At 40.0% G+C, this 23,539-nt stretch overlaps 3 protein-coding genes across 6 annotated transcripts in view; 1 reads left to right on the top strand and 2 right to left on the bottom strand.

Moving 5' to 3' along the window:
- The window catches only part of TMED8 (transmembrane p24 trafficking protein family member 8), a 45,113-nt gene extending 37,719 nt beyond the window's left edge, over positions 1-7,394 (bottom strand). The window contains exon 1 of the mRNA XM_019640345.1: positions 7,228-7,394. The gene's annotated coding sequence lies outside the window, so the exon portion shown is untranslated. The remainder of the gene's footprint in view (positions 1-7,227) is intronic.
- Positions 7,395-7,544: 150 nt separating this feature from the next.
- Positions 7,545-23,539, top strand: part of SAMD15 (sterile alpha motif domain containing 15) — a 17,412-nt gene continuing 1,417 nt past the window's right edge. Inside the window, exons 1-4 of one of the 4 annotated variants that reach the window (XR_002123776.1) lie at positions 7,545-9,631; positions 10,515-10,613; positions 17,913-18,048; positions 18,207-18,296. Coding sequence is in view for 3 of the 4 variants with exons in the window: in XM_019640336.1 (XP_019495881.1) it covers positions 7,700-9,631; positions 10,515-10,613; positions 18,207-18,443 (2,268 nt within the window). In the remaining variant the exon portion in view is untranslated. Of the gene's footprint in view, positions 9,632-10,514; positions 10,614-10,967; positions 11,346-17,912; positions 18,049-18,206; positions 19,182-23,539 lie in introns of those variants that run through there. The other 3 variants (XM_019640336.1, XM_019640337.1, XM_019640338.1) reach the window with 3 other exon arrangements.
- Positions 19,574-23,539, bottom strand: part of NOXRED1 (NADP dependent oxidoreductase domain containing 1) — a 19,122-nt gene continuing 15,156 nt past the window's right edge. Inside the window, exon 7 of the mRNA XM_019640341.1 lies at positions 19,574-20,940. Coding sequence (XP_019495886.1) covers positions 20,763-20,940 — 178 coding nt within the window. The 3' untranslated portion in view covers positions 19,574-20,762. The remainder of the gene's footprint in view (positions 20,941-23,539) is intronic.

Here is a 23,539-nt window from a genome sequence, read left to right as displayed (position 1 = left end):
TATTCCCTCAAAGGCAAACTGTAATATTCCCTTGGCTACTTTTAATATTTTCTCTTTGCTTCAGTTTTGTAGCAGTTTTAACTTAATGTGTACCTACTGTAGATTTCATTGTACTTATCCTTCTTGGGGTACACAGAGCTTCTTGAATCTGTGGATTTCATTCGTTTTGGAAAATTCACAGCTGTTCTCTCACTGAACATTGCTTCTGTCCATTCTTGCTCTCCTCACCGTCTAAGACTCCAATTATGCAAATGTTAGACCTCGCCATCTCCTCTTTGTCTCTTATCTCCTTCCTGAATTTTCCATTCTTGCATTTTTACATATTTCCTTCTGGATATTTTCTTCTGACCTTTCTTCCAGTTCACTAGTCTCTCTTCAGGTGTAATAACTTGTTGCTAAACCTATCAATTGAGTTCTTAATTTTCATCTGTATTTTTCAGTTATAAAATTTCTGTCTGGTTCTATTTTTAGAAATTTCAATTCATTGCCAAATTTCTCAAACTTGTATTTTCTCCTCTTGAACATAATTATTTTTAAGTCTGTATCTATTAACTCCAAAATCTAATGGATCCATTTTTACTGTCTGTTGTTTCTTTGGTTTTTGTTCACATTATCTCTTCTCCTGCTAGTCATTTTTGATATGTGGCAGAAATTGTTCTTGCAAAACTGTTTATAGAAATAATCTGAAGCCTACAACAATCCCTCAGAGAACATTTGCCTCTGCTTCTTCCATATACCTAGAGGCACTAGCACCCTGGGGTCACCTTGATCCCATTTCATGAACTTAGAAGCTGAGCTGCTGTCCCTGCAATGCCCAACTTCTGATTTACCCTTACTTCTAGAACATGGCTTTCCATGGTCCCAGCCCAAAGGAAATGGGCTTCACCAAGGTTCCCCTTACCTGATTGGTTCTGAACATTAATCCCTGTTGCTTTAGTCCACAAAGCTCTTTTTACAGCCTTGCCATTCAGCCTCCCACTCAGGGATCCTGCATATGCCCTCAGAGGAGAAAGGAGCCCCATAATGGATTCTCACCTTTGGACCTCTATCTTTATACTTCTGCCCACATATGGATCACAGCCTGGTAATTCTTCATTATCCGACTAGCTCTCCAGGATCTTCAAGATGTTTATATTTTGACAATTACTTTCTAATTGTCTCCAGTGGGAGAACTGATCCCAATTGCCCAGACTGCCGTTACTCAAAACAGAAACCTACATTGACTCTTTACAGTTTTCAGTCTGAAGATACCTTAGCGAATAAAATGGAAACAAAATAAAAAGTTGTAAAGTCTCCCTTCTTTCTGTCATTGACTAACAGTATCAGCTTATCTAAGTAATGGTTCTATCCCCCTGTGACTTATCCTGTCACTTAGGTCTTAATGAAAAACTTCAGCAAGGTTGAAATTTTAGACAGAAATAAAACTTGCACAAAAATAATGGGAGACAGTAATGAGTTTAAGGAATAACATAAAATTAATCCCTAAGGAGATTTACAACCTGTATTTCATTTAAAAATTCATGTGAGAGATACAGACCCAGGAAAGGTCAGTTCCTCATGACCAGAAAGGCAACAGATGTACAGAATGGCTCTAATTTACAATATTAACATAGTGAAGAATCTCATTACGTGTGTGTGTATTTTTTCTCAATAAACAATATATTCACATTATTCAAAATTCAAACATTGTAAACGTATACAGTGAAAACTTCCTCCCATCTCAGTCCCCACCTCCAAAAGCAACGAACGTTACTAGGTTTTGCGTGGTCTTACAGAGACATTTTATGCATATAAAAAGGTGTAGGTGTGTGTGTGTGTGTGTGTGTGTGTACACACATATAATTATTTTTTATACTAATGAGACTAGACATACTACTATATACTGTTTCTTCCACTTATATCTCAGAGACCTTTGCATAACTATATATAAAAAGCTTCCTCATTCTTTTCTACAGCTGATTAATATTTCTTTGGCTGAATATTCCATAATTTATTTAATCACGTCCCTATTGATGGACATTTATGTCCTTTCTAATCTTTTACCATTACAAACAATGCTGTAATAACCTTGTATATGTGTCAGTAAACAGGCACATGAATAAATCTATCGGATAAATTCCTGGAAGGAATGAATCGATGAGGGCATATATTGTCATTTTGATGGACACTGACAAATTGCCCTCATTGTATTTGTACCAGCCAACACTCCCATCAGCAATGCATGAAAGTGTTTGCTTCTGCACACCCTCAACAACATAGTGAGATATCAAACTACCCAGTGTGGTTATGATTTATTTCCTTTATTGTGAGTTTGACTGAAATTTTTTCCTATGTTAAAAGCCACTTCTCATAGCTTCTTAACAGCTTAATGTATGCAGGAAAAAAGTGAAAAGAGATACTGCTCTTGATTTTTAAGGTTAAAGGTATATGCTAAATTATGTAAGAACTACTGGGAAAACCACTTGTAATTGGATTCAGAGAGGCAGAAAATAAGAAAGAAATATGTAAGTTTATTTCCAGAAGTATAAAGTGTGGAAGATGCAGTCCTGAACTAAAGAGAAAACAATTACAAACACAGCAATTACAAACATTTAGGTTTCCTAAATTTATTAATGAAATTTAGACTACTATAAAGAATCAGAAGCCAATTTTTCTATAGTATAGCTTTTAATATGTCAGCCAAATATAGACCAATTCTACAAGTATTCCTACAAGAGACCAGAGAAACCAGGACAAGGTTTGCAAATTTAGGTGGCGTGTGGGAAAATGTTTTTTTTAATGGGTATTTATTTTAACATGTATTAGGAAAAAATTGATACATCAAACTTAGTAATATCACAGATATTATTCAGAATGAAACAAAATTTTAAATGGCGATTTAAAGAAAAAATAATAACCAAATAATATTGGATGTATTCTCTCACGTGGGAAAAATCATGACGGTGGTAGCTGAATGGCCAAGATCTTTGAAAATAATGAACAGAGACGGGTTACTGGAAGCTCAAGAGTAACTCAATTTATAATTGATGGCCTCTAAAGCGAAGGAGAAAAAAGAAACTTCCTTAAAATGATTTATTTTACAATTTTTAAAATGTGAGTTTTCTTTATAAGTTACCAGAAATAGTTTCAGACATTCTGATCGTGCTATAGATTTAAATTTACTGCATACTTTATACTTTCTCTACAAAGAGAACCAAAAAGCAGGTTTTTCTAAAGCATTTGAATACCAGGTCAGAATTCTTTAGAACGGGTCTCATAGGACTTCCCTTTCACTAACCAGGCTGCAAAGAGATAATTAGCCTGGGCTTTTAAGATTCAAGTGCAGAGGAACTAAAAGCAGGTTATATGATTATAGACTCATGAGGCTTAAACAAAAAGAAACTAGCTAAGTTTATATTCCAACCAAATCCGGAGACCATGTGATCCAATTTCTCCTCAGCCCTTATGAGTGGGACATGCTCCTGAGTGCTCAGATTATAAACCTTAGATTGCATGTTATAAATTGAATTATGACAGAACTAACTGGCTATCTCAACACCATAAAAACATAACCGCCGTAAGAAAAAAAAATAACCCACCAGCAGACAAATGTATACCATTATGACATAAAACAACAACAGAAAACCAAAAAGCATAAGGGCTCTTTGGCAAAGACTTCTACTCTTTTGTTCCATCTAATATGGTAGCCACCAATTTTTCAATTTTAAATTGAAATAGTCACAAAAATGCAACATTTCCATCACTGCACAAAGACTTACTGCACTGCTCTAAGTCCTACATAAGAATCATAAACAAGTTCACATGACCTGTTTCCAGTCCTTAATGTCTAAATGCACTGATAGCTCTCAGGGTCATCTACACCAAACCAAGCTCTACTGCTGACTTTAGAGTCTTAACAGACGTTGCTGTTTATTTTCACCAAAGCTCTCTGAACTCAAAAAAAAAAAAAAAAAAAGGCCTGCACTTAAGTGACTCAACATGTATGCCTCAGAGAGTCTCACTATGTAAAGAGTGATATCTCCATCCTCTTGGGGACTGAAGGACCCAGGTGTCCCAAATAAAAGACTATTAAAAACAATTACAGTTCATAAAACAGTAAAAACACTATGACTACTGCAGAACTTAGGACAGAGGAACATAAACACTTTTCTTACTCTATCACCAAAACCTCAGCTAACAAACATGCAGACCCTCAAAAGGTAGTCTCTGCAGAGAACACTTTCTTTTAAGTGATGGTTTTTCTGGATAAGTAGAAATTCCTGCTTTGAAGGAGTAAGATACATTGAAAAATCAAAACCCTTAACTGAATAACAACTCAATGTCCAACCTCATTTCTTATTGATAGTTTCCTTCTAAGAGAGGATGACAGAAACCTCCTTCAATTTCATTCATTCTTAGGCCTTATTGCTTACTCACTGGACCATTTTCCAAAGGAAGGTGGCAGAAGGATTCAATCAGACAAACTCCTATTTGAAGCAGTTTTTTGTTTACCTAAGCCTATACAACTCTGACCAAGCCAAATGTATGATTTCCAGACTGTTTTGCAAACCCAGCTTAACTCTAACTCAAGGTTTCTCAACAGCAGCACTACTGATATTTTTGGCCAGATAACAGTGCATTGTGGGGGCTGTCCTGTGCTTTGCAGGATGTTTACCAGCATCAGGGCCCTCTACCCACCAGATGTCAGTAATAGCTCTCCTCCTCCCAGCCAGGAGTTGTGACACCTAAAAAGTCCCCTGGGGAGGGAGGGGGGGCAAAATTGTTCCAGGTTGAGAACCACTGCTTTAACCCAAAGAACATTCTTGACTGTCTGAACCCTAATTCTTCATACTCATTTGATGCTCCTTCATATCTCTGTGTTGAGACTTCATCTCACAATCCAGCAAATATTTACAAAACCTCTAGGACACAACATTAAGGACTCTAGGGGATACACATGATAGATTCTGTCCCTCAAGCAGGTTTCTTGGGGGGGGGGGCGAGGGTAAGTACATCAAGAGCAGTAATAAAAGACACCCAACTATATAATGTTTTGAATTGTTGGTTTTCGTTCCTGTGGTACTCTCATCTTACCAAACTAAAAACACCTTGAGGGCAAAGACCATAACTTGTCCTGGAGTACCAGTACTTGATTAATGACCAATAAAAACAAGCTATTGTAAACTTCATCATAACAAGGTGACAATTTCATACAGACAGTAAAAACTCCACAGCTAACTTGGGCAAATAAGTTAACCTCTCTCAGCTGCAAAATGGGGAGAAAATTATTGTTGACAGGATTAAGTCATAATACAAGTCAATCTTTTTCCACATTTTGGCACAGAGTAAGCCTTCAGTTAATGTAAGTTATCATTGCTATTATTTTATTAGCTATTTTATTAGCAATAAATTCTACCTCAAGGGGAAGATTTTCCTCTGGGCTACAACAAATCCCTACATGAAATAAAAAGAAATCAACACTAACCCTGCTTTTTGAGGGCAAAAAGGAGAAAGCAACCGTTAAGTATTTCTATCAATATCCTGGGAGGAAAAAGTGAATGTAGAAACCAATTGGGGAGGGGGGCATTCAGAGACAAACCCATTATCCTCCAATATATTCCTGAACTATTCTTAAGATCTTTCTTTTTTAAATACTTGGGTGTGTTTGCCATAAGCACACAATGATCTAAAGGGCAAGTAAAAAAAAAATCCTTATTTTATAAATATTGACACATGCAAGGGACAGATGTTTATGAGACTTTCTGAGTGTTCATTTGAGTAATCTTTTCGAAATAATGCTTACGTTTTCTAGTGCTATAATGTTTAAATACATGCCAGCAATTTTTAACTTACTACAAAGCATACTTCCTAAGAAGGAAAAAAAGACAAAAATTGTTACATGTATAAAAGTAAGAAAACATAAAGTCAACCGCGGAAAAGCTGGGTGATTCAAAGACACGCGTGTATGTGTTTGACCCAAGCAGCGTTGGAGATGAGAGAAGTAAAAGGGCAGGAAGTCGCCATGCTGGGACATACACATCCAGGAACACTTCCGACAGCACGTGAAGTTTAGGTGAGCAAAAACAGACCTTATTCTAATAATAGACAACCCCAGTACAGTGTGTACCATGGGCTAGGTAGGCACCAAGGGCTCAGAGTGGCTCATGTAACCCAGCAATCTGATTAGGCAGGTACTAGTAGTACCTGCAATTTACAGAGGAGGAAACTGAGACAGAGAGAAGTTAAATGACTTGCCCAACATCACTTAGTAAACGGAAAATTCTGACTCCAACCCAGGCTCCACGGCACCCCCTCTACCCCTAAACTTGATGGTGTCTACTTTAATTTCAGACCTGGAAAATTAATTTCTCCTTGCTACTGAGTGAGAGCAGTTCTCTCCCCCTACCCTTTTGTATTTCAAAAGAGCATCCTCTTAGTTGCATTGTGTGTGGTGAGCACGAGGACGGTAAGATAAAAGTGTGACAGACAGACCCTTTCGCCTTTGGACACTTGAGTAATCCACACAGAGGAACTTGCGTGGGCAGAAAGGGAGAAAAGTCTCCTGAGCACGAAAGAGGAGGGTCCTGGAGAAGGAGGGAAGTCGCCGAAGTTCCTGTGTCAGCCCCCACTTCCTGCCTTTGCTCTGGCCACTAGTTCATTCAAAAGACCTCCCAAGCCTACCTATTCCCATCTCTGCTTTTCCTCTCTCCCACTGCGAGATGGCGAGGATGGAGGCGAGAGCCAAGTGGGGTTCTGGGCAGAGGAAGGCGAGGCTGCCTACCCGGGTGGGGGCGGAGAGGCGCGTGGAAAGGCTGGGGCTGGGGACAGAAGTGGGGATCCGGGTGGGGAGGCAGAGCTGGGGACAGCGAGGCCAGAGGGGTTGGGGTCGGCCGCCAAGGAGTGGTCCGCGGGCGTGCAGAAGCTGAAGAGGCGCCGGGAGCAGAGCAGCCCTGTCACTACCATCTGGGCTGATCTGAGAAAGGAAGCAGAGCAGGAACCAAGGCATTTCGAAACAGAAAATAATCTCGAGCGTAGACCAGGGCCCGGGGTATGGCGGCTGCGGGGGGCACGGCCCGGGGGAGCGGGGCACGGGCAGGAGCGAAGACAGGGGCTCTGCGCGCGCAGGGGATGCCCAGGCGGGGCCGCTCCGCCGGGGAACACAGAGCAGAATGCGGCCGAGCCTGGCGCCAAGGTGCGGGGCCCTGAGGCCGGGCGGCGCCCACCCGCCAGTGCCCCGGCCTTGCGTACCTGAGGCGGCCGCCTGGCTCCCCTCCACTCCCGGGCCGTCCCCGACGCCGCCCGCCGACTCTCGGCGGGCTTCGGGGCTCCAGTAGCCCGGCCCCTCATCCGCCCGCGGGTCAGACATCTGCAGCCGCGCCGGCAGCAGCAGCACCTCCGCCGCCCGCCGCGACTGACTCCGGAAACAGCCGAAGGCAGAGCGCCCGCGGCCGCGGCGCGCCGGGAGGAGCCGAGCGGAGCCCGAGGGCCGGAAGGGGCAGCGCGCCGGGCCCGACCAGTAGCTAGAGGTCTGGCCTGCCCGGGCGGGAGACGTGCACTTGGGGAGGATTGCTGCGCGCTTCTGAGCGCAGGTTTTTCAAGTCGAGAACAGAAAGAACAAACAAAACCTGGGGAAGACCTGGCCGGAAATCGTGGTATCCATAGAGACGCTATCGGAAGTGGGTGTTGCTAGGAGGCTTGGGCGCGTGGGCTAATCTGCGTCATGGCTGAAGTCCCCGAAGATTACAATTCTGATCCAGAGGAAGGTGAAGATCTGGGGTTTGAGACACAACAACTGCGTGGGCCTCTTAAAATAGCCAAAGATGCCGAACCAGACACCATGCTAGAGGCAGGCCTGGAGCTTGTAGAAATTGACCAAGAGCCACAGCCAGAGACGAAGGCCGAGGACTTCAAAGAAGGGGCGCCAGAGAGTACTAAGAATGTGCATCCAAACCTAGAACCAACCAGGAGGTCCCAAGAAGAGATTCCCAAGGAGTCAGAGATAGACCTTTCTAGCAAGACGGAGCCAAGGATTCCCCAAGAGGTCAAGTTGGAGACATCCAGAGAGATGAGAGAAGAGCTTTTCAAGGATTTAGAGGTCACTATGGATGAAGAGCTGGAGGAACCAGACCTAGAGCCACAAGAGGAGACCAAACCAAATGTTACAGAGGAGGTACTCATAGAGTCAGCTAAGGAAACAGATCTAGAGCTACCACAGGAAACCAGGTCTGAGGTTCCAAGCTCCACAATCGCTGACACAAGATTAGAGTTACTAGAGGAGACCAGACCGGAGGTCCCAGAGGAATCGCTTAGAGAGCAATACGAAGAGACAAGTCTAGAACCTCCAGAACAGACCAAACCTGAATTTCCTAGTGAGACACCAAGAAAATCAATTGAAGAGGCAGATCTACAGCCACCAAAGATGACTGCACCAGAGTTTCCAGAGGAGACACAAATGAAGTCACCTGAGGAGAAAAGGATAGAGCCATCTGAGCAGACTAAACTGGAGTTTACAGAAGAGAAACCAAGCAAGTCTACTGAAGAGGCAGGTCTAGAGCCTCCAGAAGAGACCAAACCAGATGTTCCAGAGGAGATACAAACAAAATCAACAGAAGAGGAAGAGACAGGGCCATCTGAGCAGACAAAACTAGAATTTCTGAAGGAGAAAACAAGCAAGTCTACTGAGGAGGCAGGTCTAGAGCCTCCAGAAGAGACCAAACCAGAGGCTCCAGAGGAGATACATAGAAAATCAACAGAAGAGGAAGAGACAGGGCCATCTGAGCAGACTAAACCAGAATTTCCAAAGGAAAAAGCAAGAAAGTCTACAGAGGAGGCAAGTCTAGAGCCTCCAGAAGAGACCAAACCAGAAGTTCCAGAGGAGACAAGAAAAAAATCAACTGAGGAAAAAGGGATAGAGCCACCTGAGCAGACTAAACCAGCCTTTCCAGACCAGAACCCAAGTAAGTCTACTGAGAAGACACGAGGAAAGTCAACTGAAATGAAAGATCTAGAACCTCCAGAACAGAGTACACCAGAGTTTCCAAAGAAAGAACTAAAGATGCAACGTGAATCAACTAAGGAAACAGGTCAAGTGCCACGACAGAAGACCAAAACAGAGGTTCAAGAGAAGAAACAAACAGAGCCAACTAAGGAGAAAGATCTAGAATTACCAGATAAAGCCCAACCACTACTTATAGGAGAGACACATAAAGAATTTTCCAAGGAAGATAGGCCAGAACCAATCAAATTTAAGCATTTTGTAGACAAGGATGAGCTGGAGCATTCCGACTATCAAATAAGAAAGTTGTTAGTAAAAGAAACTGAAAAGGTTACGAAAGACTCTATGTTAGGATCTCTTGCAGTAAAAGAGGTAGACTCAGTAAATACAGCTTATGAATTTTCAGAAGAACCCCCCAAACTATATGAGCTTACTGATACCAGTAATGATTTATATCCCTCTGAGTCTCAGAAGGAGTTAAGAGAGTCTGTTAGTAAAGCGAAAGTTGTAGATTTACCCCCAGAGTTGGAGAAACTGATAGATAAAGATAAAGAAACCCAGCCGGCAGAAAGGATTGAGCTAAAATTCGAGTATCTAAAATGGAGCCCAGAGAAAGTTGCAGAGTGGATTAGCGAGCTAGGCTTCCCTCAATACAAGGTACACAAAAATAACATTTTTTGAAATCATGCTCTCATCCTCCTACCTCCTATTCCTCTACCCTTACCTGAGCTCTTGTCTCTTCCTTACTAGGAGGATAGGAAAGTCCTGGACTATGGTAGAGGTCACTTGGATCTCAGTTTGGCCTTTCCACTGGTCTATATATATTTGTATTTTGGGAGAGGAAAGGAGATTCACATTTGTTTTTCCCGTTCATCACAGTGATTATACTTCCCAGTAATCCTTGAATAAAGATTCAGAATTTATATAGACCTCTTTTCATAGAAAATGTACTTTTTAAAATAGATTTCATCCAAGGTAGACTTTTTTGGTGCCTTGTCAAGCTATTTAGCTCCCTTAATTTGAACTTGTGCTATTAATCTTTGGTTTCCCAAATATGTCATATGTATCATGAGTACCTAACAGTACTAATTTAAATAGCCAGTTAACCAAAAATAGTTTTATTAAAAAGATAGGGGGAATCCTCTTATTTATTAATGCCAACTATGTTCTTAGGCTACCACAAAACAACATAAGATCTGAAATCTTTGCAACCCCATACTTCAAAAGTGAGGCATGAAAGAAGCATTGGTTGTATCATGCCAAAAATAATTTAAGGAGCAGTATGAAATTTTATCAAGAACTTAGATGAAAAACGTGGGATTATTAGGATTATGACTAAATTTAAGTTTAACTTAAATTTAAAATTTTGCTCAGTATAGAACCAGAGACAAACGTAATTTATTTCCTCACTCCTTCCCTCCCTTCCTTCCTTCTTTCTCCCTCTCTCTCTCCATCTTCATTTCTCCCTTCTTCTTTCCTTCCTCCCTTTATTCCTTCCATTTGCCCTACATCTTTTGACTGATATTCTTATTGTACACAGGAGTGTTTTACTACGAACTTCATCAGTGGTCGTAAACTCATCCATGTAAACTGCTCAAACCTCCCTCAGATGGGGATAACAGATTTTGAGGACATGAAGGTGAGTTGTGTATAAAGTTTCCCCATAGAGCACTGTAACAGTGCTACCCCTCTGTCTTCAAACCAATGCCCTCCGCCCACTCCCAGCCCCCTATAGAAATGGTCAGTGGTGTTATTATTACTTCCAGTCCCCTAGGCTCCCAGTGGTTCCTTCCTGTCTCTTCGTTGATCCTCACAAAGATCCCAAGAACTGTTAGTTCCTCCCATAGCATCTGATTTTCTCCATTCCCACTTGTTCAGACCTTTCTTACCTTATACCTAGAACATTCCAGTAGCCTCCTGCTTTTAGTCTCTGTATGGAGGTCGGCCCTTTGGATTCAAGGGCACTGATTTTAAACTCTCACTTTCCAACCAGGTATATACTATTCAAAAACCTTCTTTGGATCCTCTCTGCCTACAAGATGGTCTCAATTCCTTAGCTTGGGATTTAAGGCCCTCCACAAGTTTCCTCCAGCCACCATTCTCTCCTTACCACTCTTCTGCATGAACCTTCTGCTCCAGCCTCACAGGTCTAACTCACACCCTCCCACCTTCCTCCCTCTGCAGCCTTGCTCAGCTCCCCCTTCTCCTGTATGACTAATATGAATCTTAATCATCCTTAGGACCCAGCTCAATTCTCATCTCCCCATAAAGTTTTCCCTGACTTTGCCAGGCCACAGTAACCTCTCCTCCCAAGCTCTCATACATTTTATGTCTCTGACACCCATTCGGCGCTTATATAACACGACATGTGTTTTGCCTACCTGCTTTGCTAGTTAACTTGATTGAAAACACATTACTTGAACCTCTCTGGACCTCAATTTCATTAAGATCTCTCCAGCACCAACAGTCCATGATCATGTTTATTTGCATAACAGTACCCTCCATTTACAGCGTTTAATAGTTTACCAAGTTTCACATACCGAATCTCATTTATAACCTTTCCTTTAATACCCCCCACCCCAACATACCAGTGATTTCATTCAGTACACTATTGCCCGTAAATGGTTCTGCCTCAGTGGTTCTCAAACTTGGATAGTCTTCAGAATCAGATGAGATTTTTGTTTTTTAAAGATTCCTAGTCTCTACACTCAAGAGATTTTGATTCATTATATCTAGGGTAAACCCCGGATTTTTTTCCCTAGGTGACTCTTCATCAGGGACTTAGAACCATGTCATTCCATAAGTCATGTGATGTAGAAAATAAGAAAATTATACCTGTTAATACCTAAGCCCTTTTCCTGGCAACAAGACATAGAGAAATCCTTTAAATTATTAAACACATAGTTCTAAGTGAACATTTAATCTCTTGAACTCTAATAGCCATCCTCTTTGAAGGCTTACTGTCTGTTGAGCACCATATTATTTCATTTAATCCCCATTTTATAGAAGAGAGAACCGGGGCCTAGAAGGTGAAGCAACAAGATTATCCAGATAGTACATTTAAGGGCCAGGATTCAAATCCATCCTGTGTGACTTCCCAATCCATGCTAAATTGAAACCACTATCCTATATTGCCTCTCTAAATGAACAATGTTGTAACCATGAACTGCAGGTACATAATGTAGGAAAAGACCACTTATTACAAATTGGTATTTCCAACCATGCCCTCATGTAGCTACCAAGTACTACCAGATACACATCGTATTCTTTTTATGTGAAAAGATGATACTCATGTTTATAGTGTACTGAATTTTCTAAATAAAAATAAGGGACAGAATTAGCAAAATAGTAACTTGTAATCCAAGTTCCTAAAATATTTAAGTATTTTTAAATGTTACAGCTTCTTATCATGGGAAAACATTTTTAAGAATCTGCCAATTCATTTTGCTTTCTTGACATTCTGATTCCAAAGGTACAATGTCAACATGCTTTTTCTGATCTTGCAAGAAATAAGTCTTAAAAATCTTCTGAAATCCTCGAGAGTAAATGATGAACCCAGTGGTCTACCCTTATATCCCAAGAATTTTGAATAAGCAAACTTCAGAATACTTATTATCAATGTCACCAGACAAATGTGGCCTCTCCTTGAGGTCACTAGAGTAACAAACATGAAGACATTCAAAGGTATGTTAGATAAGCTTTGCTTGACAGTTAGATCCACATAAAAAAAGCTAATTATACACTATGACACAGGTAACTTTTGAGAGATCGTACATGAACTTCAGTATGCCATAGTTACCTTCCTTACTAATCTACTAAGCATTATCAATCCCACTGATATAATTATAGCACCTGGTACATCCACAATTCATCCCATAAGAACACTGTCTGCAGCAGTGTAGTTATCTTTTTCATGCTCTGTCTCCCATATCATCACTCATGTGCTCTGGGAGAAGGGGACGAGTGGGGAAGAGCAGGTTGCTCGAAAGTACAGAGTTCTGGATATGCTGCTAAGAAATCGAACGACATTTGAACTGTGTGTCCCATTTACAAGCCTTGCAGTTAATTTACGGTCAGTTTCTGTTCTTGTCCACTTCCTTCTACTTCCTTAATTTTGCAATTACTCATGTTCACCTGAAGAAATAAGTCATCTTTCCCTTTGCCCTTCCTACAACATACTGAGATGACAAAGAAGAGCTAAATGTATAGATGAGACTGGTGAGGAGGGCAGGAGGAAAGAAACACTAATTTTTCTTTTCGCCTGGCCAGGGGAGCTCTTGAAATCACTGTCCTGTCTTTTCCATTTGTAGTGATGAAGTATCTTGTCAAAAGGGGTGAGAAAGTCAGTCTTATTTATTCTAGGCAAGCTAGACAAGATAGCATTACACTTGCTTCAGCTTTCTCTCTTAGAATATAATTCTCAAAATATTTTTAACTATTCTAAGTGAACAAAAGAACTCTGTGATGAATTGCCTATTTCTTTTGTATGCATGATCTCATATTACAAAGTATAGCCTTAGAAGCTTTATAATATCTCAGCAATTTTACTACTCTTGCCTTGTTGCAAACTATTTAAATAGCACAAAATCATAACCTGTCAGCAGTTGTCACTAGACAAAAATAGTTAACTTTTAATTTTTAAGTAATTTTAGTTTTTTTTTAAAAGATTTTTATTGGGGAATTGGGGGATGGGAACAACCCTGGGGAATTGGGGGAAGGGGAACAGACAAGTTGCTGTCCTTTTTGTTCTTCAGTCTAGTTGTGGAGGACGTTGCTTCACTGGCCCAAGTTGGCACCATCATTGCGCTCTTCCCAGGCGAGGCAGATGAGTCGCCGGCTTCTGGACGGCCGCTCACGGCGGCTGCTGGACGCTCACGCTGGCTGCTGGCTACACACGGTAGCCCATGGCAACCCACTGCCACAGGGACTGCAGCCTACCGTGGTCTGTGACTCACGGCAGCCCAGCTCCAGGTTGAGCTGTTGTTCAGCATGTTAGCTGTAGAGGGCCGTGTCACTGGCCCTCATATGTGGGATCCAAACCGGGGCCCTCTGGTGTCCCAAGCCAGCTCCCAACCATCGCGCTACTCGGCCGGCCCTAAGTAATTTTAGTTTCACAGAAGAGTTCAGTGCAGAGCTCCTGTACGCTCTTCACCCAGCTTCCCCTAATGGTGATGCCTTATGTAACCATGGTCCATTTGTCAAAACTAAGAAATTAACATTAGTACAGCACTATTAAACAACTACAGACTTTATTGTGATTTCTGCAATTTTTCCACTGATGTCCTTTTAGTGTTCCAGGAACCGATCAGGGGTACCACCTTGCATTTAGCTGTCATGTGTCCTTGGTCTCCTCCCATATGTGACAGCTTCTTGATCTTTCTGTCTTTAACGACTTTGCCTTTACTTGGAAGAGTAGTGGTCAGGTATTTTATAGATTTCCCTCAATTTTAGTTTGTCTCATGTTTCCCAAGAGGTTATGCTTTTGAGGGGAGGCTATCAAAGAGATGATGAGCTCTTCTCCTCTCATCATATCAGCGAGTACATAATATCAACACAAATATTACTGGAGGCGTTAACCTTGATCACTTGGTTAAGGTGCTGCCTGCCAGGTGTCTTCACTCTACAATTACTGGGTTTCCCTTTTTATATTCTGTTCATTAGAATCGAGTTCCTAAGTCCAGTCCACACTCAAAGAGAAGGGAAGTAAGCTCTACCTCCTGGAGGGAGGAGTATCAAAGAGTTTAGGCACATAGAGTAAAACTGCCACAGTAATAAATACATTGGAGGAGATAGTTTGAGGCTACACAGATCTCCTGTTTCTCCATAAAGTTTGCCCACTAATTTTAAGCATTCATCAGTGGACCTTGCCTACAGCAGTTATTATAATGTTGTTCTAATGATGCTTTTCTATTTCCCTCATTCCTTCCATGTTTAATTGGAACGCTACTTAACGAACTCTTCTATGTTTAATTGTGGAGCTCTTTCAAATTGGCTCCTGTGTCCTTTTGACATGGTGCCCTTATTTATTACTTTTTTTTTAGTACTTTTTGGCACTCTGAGTTCGTACCGATATCGCTGACTGTAGTCCAGCCCCAGAGGGTTCGTTCTAGCCTTCCCAGCCTCCTTATTCCCCACCCACCTTTGCTTCTTCATCACTTCTTTCTCTGACAGTGAGAAACCTGGCTCTCTTTATCTATAAATATGTATCCCTATGAGAAACAAATTTACCAAATAGAGCACAGTGTTTCTGTACAGTTTTTTTATCTTTAGCCTTGCACTACCTAAGACAAAGCACTGATTTTCAGAGTTAGTTATTTCGGTCAGCTCCTTTATTCCCTATCCCCTTCAGTGATATTATGTCTTACTTTTTTCTGTTTGGTTGGTTTTTTTGTTTTTGGTTTTTTTGGTCTTACTTTGTAATACAGTTATATTCATTTGTCCCCAGCCTATATTCCATCATGGGTTCCCAGAAAATCCTGGCTTTTTCAAAATTTGCATGCAGTAAAGTCACTCTTTGTAGTGTACAGTTCCGTGGGTTTTGACAAATGCGCAGCGTCATGTATCCACCACCCCAGAACCAGAGAGAATAATTCTATCACCCTACTACGTCCCCTGTGTCCCCTCTGTAGTCAGCCCTTCCCTTTAACCCAGTTCCTGGGAACCACTAATCTGTGTTTTGTCCCTATAGTTTTGCCTTTTCCCAGAATGTCACATAAATCGAATCAAATAATATGTAGCCTTTGAGTCTGGCTTCTTTCCCTCAGCAAAATACATTTAAAATTAATCCACATTGTTATATGAATCAACAAGCAGATTTTAAGGAAACTATACATCTGTTTTAATAATGGTGGTACAGATGATTCATATTTGAACCACAACAATTATGTCTTTAGGTATAATTAAAGTAAATTATAGGTTTCAATTAAGCAAATGTGCATAGTTACTTCCTATAAGGTAACTAAACAGTGTAATAAATCGATAAACCATCAGCAGTTTACAAATAAAAGCAAGAATAGCAGCCTTTGAAAACCATGATCAACACAAGATACAGTAATGTATAATAATAATGGAATCTTCTTGAAAACTATAGATGTTACAAATACCAGTTGGAGGCTATGTGAAGAAGGTGCATTGAGTATGAGCCACCATCCTAATGTAGAATTAAGACTTCTTAGAAAATTCTAATACTGATGAACACCCATTTTTAATAATCCTTACTAACTCAAGTAAGTTACTAGTAAATTGCTCTAAGTCTTAGGCAAAAATAAAGTCTATTGCTTCTTATTCATCAGCACTAATGAAAGAACCCACAGTTTTAGATTAATTTATAGTCCATCAGACAGCCCTCATGGTCCATCAGTGAACCTCAGACATACTTTAAGGATCACTGAATTAGAGGAGGGATGGTTAGATTATATTTCCTGACTCCCCATGTAACCGATCACTTTATAACACTTTTAATTTCTGAGTTAGAATATTAAACAGTACTGGACTCTGTTGGCCTAGAGTAGGCATGGAGCTCTTTTGGTTAATAGTGACTGTGTCTGTAACTACAAGGTCCCTCCTGGAAGCAACATCTGTAAACCTCAGTGAATTTGTGAAATAACCTCTTCTGGTAAGAGGCTTGCAAAAGGAGAGTCAGGGCAAGATGCTGACCAAATAAGATGCTCCTTGTAGCAACATCAGTTACAAATGAGAACTCTTAAGAGCCATCTGTAGTAATTTGGATCTCAGCTCTTGTTAGAAACCTCAGTTGCTACAGACCTCAAATAGTCTTCCCATTGGGAATGCAAGATAACTACGTAGACCCCGTCTGTTACCCACAAACCATCTCTAGAGTCTAAACAAAACCAACTCAAGTAAGACTTAAGAAGGAAGGGATCGTGCCTATCTAAAATGCACTGCTGGGCCGGCCGAGTGGCGCGATGGTTAAGAACTAGCTTGGGATGCCAGAGGGCCCGGTTCGGATCCCACATATGAGGGCCAGTGACACTGCCCTCCACAGCTAAGATGCTGAACAACAGCTCAACCTGGAGCTGGGCTGCCATGAGTTGCCTGCGACGGCGTAGGCTGCAGCCCCTGTGGCAGTGGGTTGCCATGGGCTACCGTGTGTAGCCAGCAGCCAGCGTGAGCGGCCAGCAGCCGCTATGAGCGGCCGTCCAGAAGCCGGTGACTGATCTGCCTCGCCCGGGAAGAGCGCAATGATGGTGCCAACTTGGGCCAGTGAAGCAACATCCTCCACAACTAGACTGAAGAACAAAACGACAGCAACTTGTCTGTCCCCCTTCCCCCAATTTCCCAGCGCTGTTCCCATCCCCCCAATTCCCCAATTAAAAAAAAATCTTAAAAAAAATAAAAATAAAAAAATAAAATGCACTGCTAATGGAATGTTTTGCGTCAGGTTTAGAATTGTCCATGGTATGAGTTTTATAGCCTTGTAACTATGGCCAGTACTCTTAAACTTTAAAAATAATAATAGTCCATTCCACATACTCCTTTGATGTGTTCTAGCAGCAATTTCATGGACTACAGACTCATCGAGATGCAGAATATGAATTCAGATAGCAGTGTTAATAGCAGACCTATGATTAAAACTCGAATTTGAAAATGCAATGACAGTTTAATCTAGAATATCAAGTGGCACGGTGCTCAATAACTACAAATTATGTTTTAGAGACACTGAAAATTGTGGCAAACCGTGTTTTAAAAGAATATACAAGTATAGGTACTAATAATAAAACACCTAGAACGTTAATGTCTACTTTTTAGTGTTTGACATTTATTTTTAGTCAAACAAATTGAATAACTATTTGAGTAATATCTTTTTTTCTCAGTTGCAGATTAACTGAGCCCCTTATAGACAAGTTACTTATTAACCTTCCCAGAGACAGTCATGGCTCCTAATCTGAATGTATTATCTGCTCATATGGTTGGTCAGATTGCTCTACCAAAAGGAAGAAATGAACCCATCCGTGCCCATCTGATGCAAGAGCCTAGAAACATCTTTAAATGGGACTTTTAAAAAGAAAGGCCACGTGATGTTTCTCTTAAGAACTTTGTTATGATAAGGCCAGGTTAGTAAACCTTTCAAAGTGTTATTTCACTATTTTATTTTCCCATAGAAATAACTTAAGGGGCTAGCATTCAAGTGGCCTGTGTAACTGAGTAAAACTGCTTTGATTTAGATGTATTTTCAGGTTAGTCCCATTAAGAAATTATCCATATATTTCAGGTCATTTCTCGGCACACGCGGGAGCTACTGGGAATTGAAGAGCCATTATTTAGACGTTCCATCAGCCTCCCCTATAGGGACAACATCGGCTTATTTTTAGAGCAAAAAGGTCATACTGGGATAAAATCGGATTCCTTGACCTTATCTGAATTTGTGCAAGTGGGAGGACTACAGGATTATAACCCACAAATAACTGCTCCTGAAGAGAATGAAGAATTGTATTGCACTGAGCCGTAGGGGAAAGTCATTACACTTGGCTTGAAACATCAAACTAAATTACTTGGGAGAAGAAGTATGGTCTTTTGGATTGTTTTTGGTTTTTTTTCTCCACTTCATTATGGATCAGAGTTAGAGCTGCTGGCTCTATTCCTAGTTCTATCGCCGACTCACAGCACCTTTCCTTTATTTGTGTTTCAATTTAGCCTCTCGTTAAAACAAAGACAGCAATATTTCTCCTTCCGGGTAATTGTAAGCATTCCTGATAAATTCTAGAACTGCAGCTGGTAGTAGGAACGTGTTGGAGAAATAGAATTAAAAGTAAAATCTCCTGCCAACCCAGATAATCCTTTCCACAAATGCAGAAACAGAAGCAGTTTTATTACTGAATCAGTATTAAATCAGTCTGCAATGCACATCACAGGCGAGCCACTAAAGCAATTGCAAAGACAAGGAACTAGCACCCTTTTATATAGCCAGATTCAACCCATTACTTACACGTGCTGTCTGTATCCAAAGGAAAAAGAAAACTTCTCATACCTCTATGACAAACAGGAAGTTACTGCTTGGAGCCAGGCACTTACCTTAAACTCCCACAGATTCAGGAAGACAAGGTACCATCCACCTGGATGCTCACAATTCAGAAATGGCGCCAAGGTCCCCCAAAAAGACAGTCCTGGGGTAGAAACCTGGCAGAAAGCTTATTCGGCTTTTTAAAAGATTTACATCCATCTCAAAAACAGAGAAACATGACTTACAGTACAACTTTTCTAAAGAAAATGTTTGGAGAAAAAGGAAAGGGGAAGTTCTTTTTTCCTTTTGGCATCAGGGAATAAATTTTTAAATAATTTTTCAGATTTGTATTTATCCTTACAAACAGCATGGCTTATGGAAATACTATTGACAATGGAGTATGTGGTACTCTTTTATGTGGTACTTTACAGACCTTTCTTTATACAATGAAATTCAGGGGTGGCTGGTTAGCTCAGGTGCCTAGAGCACAGGCTCATAACACCAAGGGTGCCGGTTCAATTTCCATGTGGGCCAAGGAGCTGCGCCCTCCACAACTAGATTGAAGACAACTACTTGACTTGGAGCTGATGGGTCCTGGAAAAACACACTGTTCCCTAGTAAAAATTAAAAAAAAAAAAATTAAATTCAGGCCAAAGTCTACCCACGACTGGACTGCTCAAAAGAAATTACAAAATACTTCTTGTTACTTGAATAACTCTAGTTCTCTAGTTTTACAGATTTAACTGCTCTTTTTCTTCCCAATCTCACTTCTTAATCCTAAAAACCACCATAAGACATAATCCAAAAGGGCAGTGATATACCCTGTCCAATTCCCTACACCTGAATGGTCAAAGGAACACATTTTATTTTTCTACTGAGAGAAGGAACAGTGCCTCAAATTAGCATTCATACCGAATGTTAATATTTGATGATGAACCTAATTTTTGCCCAAATTGGACTAACAAAATTTTATCTCAAACCATTTAATACCATTGAGTTTGCCTGGCTCACAATTATGCAAAAAAGAAAAATGTAAATGAGTAACCTAAGACTATGGTGGTCTACTTATATAGCGAATAGTTTTGTTCAAAAGCACTTGAGCATTGAGCACAAAATGGTTCTGTTCAATGACGGCACAGTCAGTGTCACGCTTCCTCCACTTGATGGTCACTGCTGTTGTTTTCTACTCTATATAACTGACACAAAGTATTTGCAAAACGTAAAGAAAATACACTGGCACTGTAGGAATAAGATCCACATTTTACAAAATTATTTTTAGCCATTTAATATACCAGCTACTTTTTAAAATGTTTTTATGGTTTAAGAATGCTTTAAATGGAAAGAGCTTTAAATAAGATCATACCAGAACAACAATATCTGAAATAAGCTTAAAATAAGTCATAATTAAATTGTTTACCACACATTTTATTTCTCTATCTAAAATGGTAGGAAAATCAAGCTGTATCATCGTCAGCTACATACTGCTATAGGAAAAGAGGCTGCAGTATGTAAGTGTCTAATAATGACATTATAACTTCCTGAATTTAGCTTTTACAAGAGTTGGAATTTGTATTAACAAGGCTTTCCTGGGGAAGTAGCTTGCTTACGTGTGTCAGGTTATGTAGTTTCATTTGGTTGCTTCCAAAAGCCAGACACACAAATATACCAATATCAAGGACCTCTTGTGGCGTTCTACATTTTAAAGAGCCATCATTACAATTTTCTGATTTCTTAGTGCCTAACACTTGGCAAACACCATACAGTCACATGACTCCCACCATCCATTGTGATAAACAGGGTACAACCACTGATTCCTGAGGTCTTCTCTTATTGGGATGGAGAGCCCGTGAAAACCACTGGCTGTTGTTCTTTGGTTAGGGAGATGCCAAATGAATCACAGTATAGATGCATAAGGTGGTCCCGGAGAGCAGTGTTGCTTAAGAGATGCTTGCTAAAGGGCGTTTCCCTGAGTTGCACAGCAGTCAGCTCAAACCAAGGGAAAGACCTGGGGTGAAAAAAAAATTTATTTAAAAAAAATAAATTATATATATATATATATATATATATATATATATATATACTGTTACTTTTTTGTCTGTTCAGTACATCTGATTTGGCTGTAGACATTTCCTTTAAGTTTTCCTCTAATTGGAAATAAGGTTCTTTCTTTTCTATATCAAACTACATAATTAAAATGCATAGTTAAATTTAAAATTCAGCTGAAACTATTCAATATGTGGATTTCGTTGTACTTATGATGAGTTTTCACACTTATGTACATTTCTCTAAGTGCTTTTGGGGAGGAATTCATAATTAGAGAATGATTATAATACTGACATTGACATCCTTTTCAGTATATTTTCCTTTTTAGAAAGAGAATATGTAAGAGGATTGTGGACATTAGGAATGGAAAAGATCTCATTTCTTTTAAGATCTCCTCTTAAAAAAAATATCCTCTTCAATTCTATAGGGAAAGAAGTAGAAGTTAATATATCCATGAATATCTTGCAAGTTAGCAAATGATTAAAATCACATTTCAAATTGGTAGGAAAAGGACTGGCTACTCTATATGTAGTGTTAGTTTAGAAAGCCAGTTCTAAAATGAATAAAAGTATTGAAAATTCAAATTGATTAAAGATTTTCATATATTGAATATAAAACCCTGGAAGAAAATATAGAATATTTTGGGATGAACGCCTTTATAAGTATGACTTGAAACACTAAAGATATAAAGAAGTAATTTGACAATTTTTACTATAAAAATTAGAATCCTCTGAAAGATACGAAAAAGAAAGAGAAATAATATGAAACATATTTCCAATACACAAAAAATATTCTTACTTAAAACCTTCTACAAAACAATAGATCAAAGCAAACAACCCAAATGAAAAATAAGCAAAGAAAATAAAAGGAGCATGAGAGAAAACACAAGAGCAACAAGTTTGGAAGCTGTAAAGAATATGTACAAGTAATAACACTGAGCCACAGCAGTGTTAGAACCCACAATAACTCAGGAAGCAGTGGAGCCAAGTACATCTGGAAGTGGTGGTAAGATGGGGCTAATAAGAGGGTGATGGGTTAAAAATCTTAAAAAGAAGCAAGACCCTCCCAATACCCTACCTAATTAATGCTGCCCAATCAGGAGACACTCCCTCCGCCTCCCCAACAGAGGGTTTCTTCTCTGGAGAGGATTTCAAACAGAGGGTCTCTGGACAGGAGGATAACAGGCACTGTTGAGGGCAAAGATATGCTACAAAGGGAGGAAATAAAGTGAAAAAATATAAACCGAAGGATAAAACCAGCCCTCTCTCCCTACATACACAGAGCTTTCTTTCCCCAACTTGGGTCCCACAGACTTAAAGATACCAATATTCAGGGTTTCCCAAAGAAAGGGCTGACCAAATCACTCTGTAGTGAAGGCCACAGAAGTGAACAGAATTTCCAAGCAGCTTTTTATGGTCAAGGATCTTAAATATAAGCAGTCAAGGTTCTCCATATACTTGACAAAAGCCTCCTAAAATGAATGATAGAGACCAAAACTAATGATCAGAAAACAACTTGGAGGAAACAGACTCCTCAGAAGAAAAAATAAAAACTCTATCATTTATGTTCTCAAAGGGATAAGAGATGGTATTGCATAGTGAAATGATAAGAGGATGCTACGTAAAAAAGGAATATTTTGAGACTAAAAAAAATCTTTGAAAATCAAAATATAGCAAAAATGGAAGTATACTCAAAATATGATACCAAAAACACAACAGTTGAAATCTCTCAGAAAGCAGAGCAAAAAGACAAAGATACTGAAAATAGGAGAGAGAAATAAGATCAGAGGATTAGCCCAGGAGATCCAATATTTGGCTAATAAGATATTCAGAAAGAGAGAATAGAGAAAACAGTGCAGGGGGAGGAAATTAGCAAAGACATAATTGGAGAACTTGACATCCAGACTGAAAAGGACCACTGAGCTTTCTGTTTCTTTTATGGGTGGCAGTTTCTTGGGTATTTGATTTACCATAATTCATTAAACTGTATATTTATGAATTTATGGAATATGTACTTTTCTGTGTATGTGTTATATATTACAATATCTTTTTAAGAAAAAAAAAAAAGGAAAGGCCTACCAAGTACCCAAAACAGTGAATTAAAATAGACCCACGTCATGACACATCATAAAATTTCAGGATACTGAAGGCAAAGGATCCTATAAGAAGCTTCCAGAGAAAAAAGAAACAGGTTTCAGACAAAGGATGAATTCAAGAATTAGAATGGCACTGTACCTCTCAATAGTAACTCTAAAGGCTGAAAGGTAGGGGTGGCCATATAGCTCAGTTGGTAAAAGCAAGAGCTCTGAACAACAGGAGAGCTGGTTCAATTCCCACATGAGCCAGTAAGCTGCACCCTCTACCGCTAAGATTTGTGAACAACAGCTCTACCTGGAGCTGGGCTGCTGTGAGTGGCCAGCAGCCAACATAAGCAATGCTTTCAAAATTCTGAGGGAAAATTCTTTCTTTTTTTTGAAAAGATTTTATTGGGGAATTGGGGGAGGGGAACAGTGTTAGGGAATCGGGGGAGGGGAACAGACAAGTTGCAGTCCTTTTGTTCTT

Source organism: Hipposideros armiger, unplaced genomic scaffold (genome assembly GCF_001890085.2).
Source record: "Hipposideros armiger isolate ML-2016 unplaced genomic scaffold, ASM189008v1 scaffold_49, whole genome shotgun sequence".
NCBI lineage: Eukaryota > Metazoa > Chordata > Mammalia > Chiroptera > Hipposideridae > Hipposideros > Hipposideros armiger.
The sequence above is the reverse complement of the archived record's forward strand: the minus strand, read 5'-3'. Positions and strand labels throughout refer to the sequence as shown.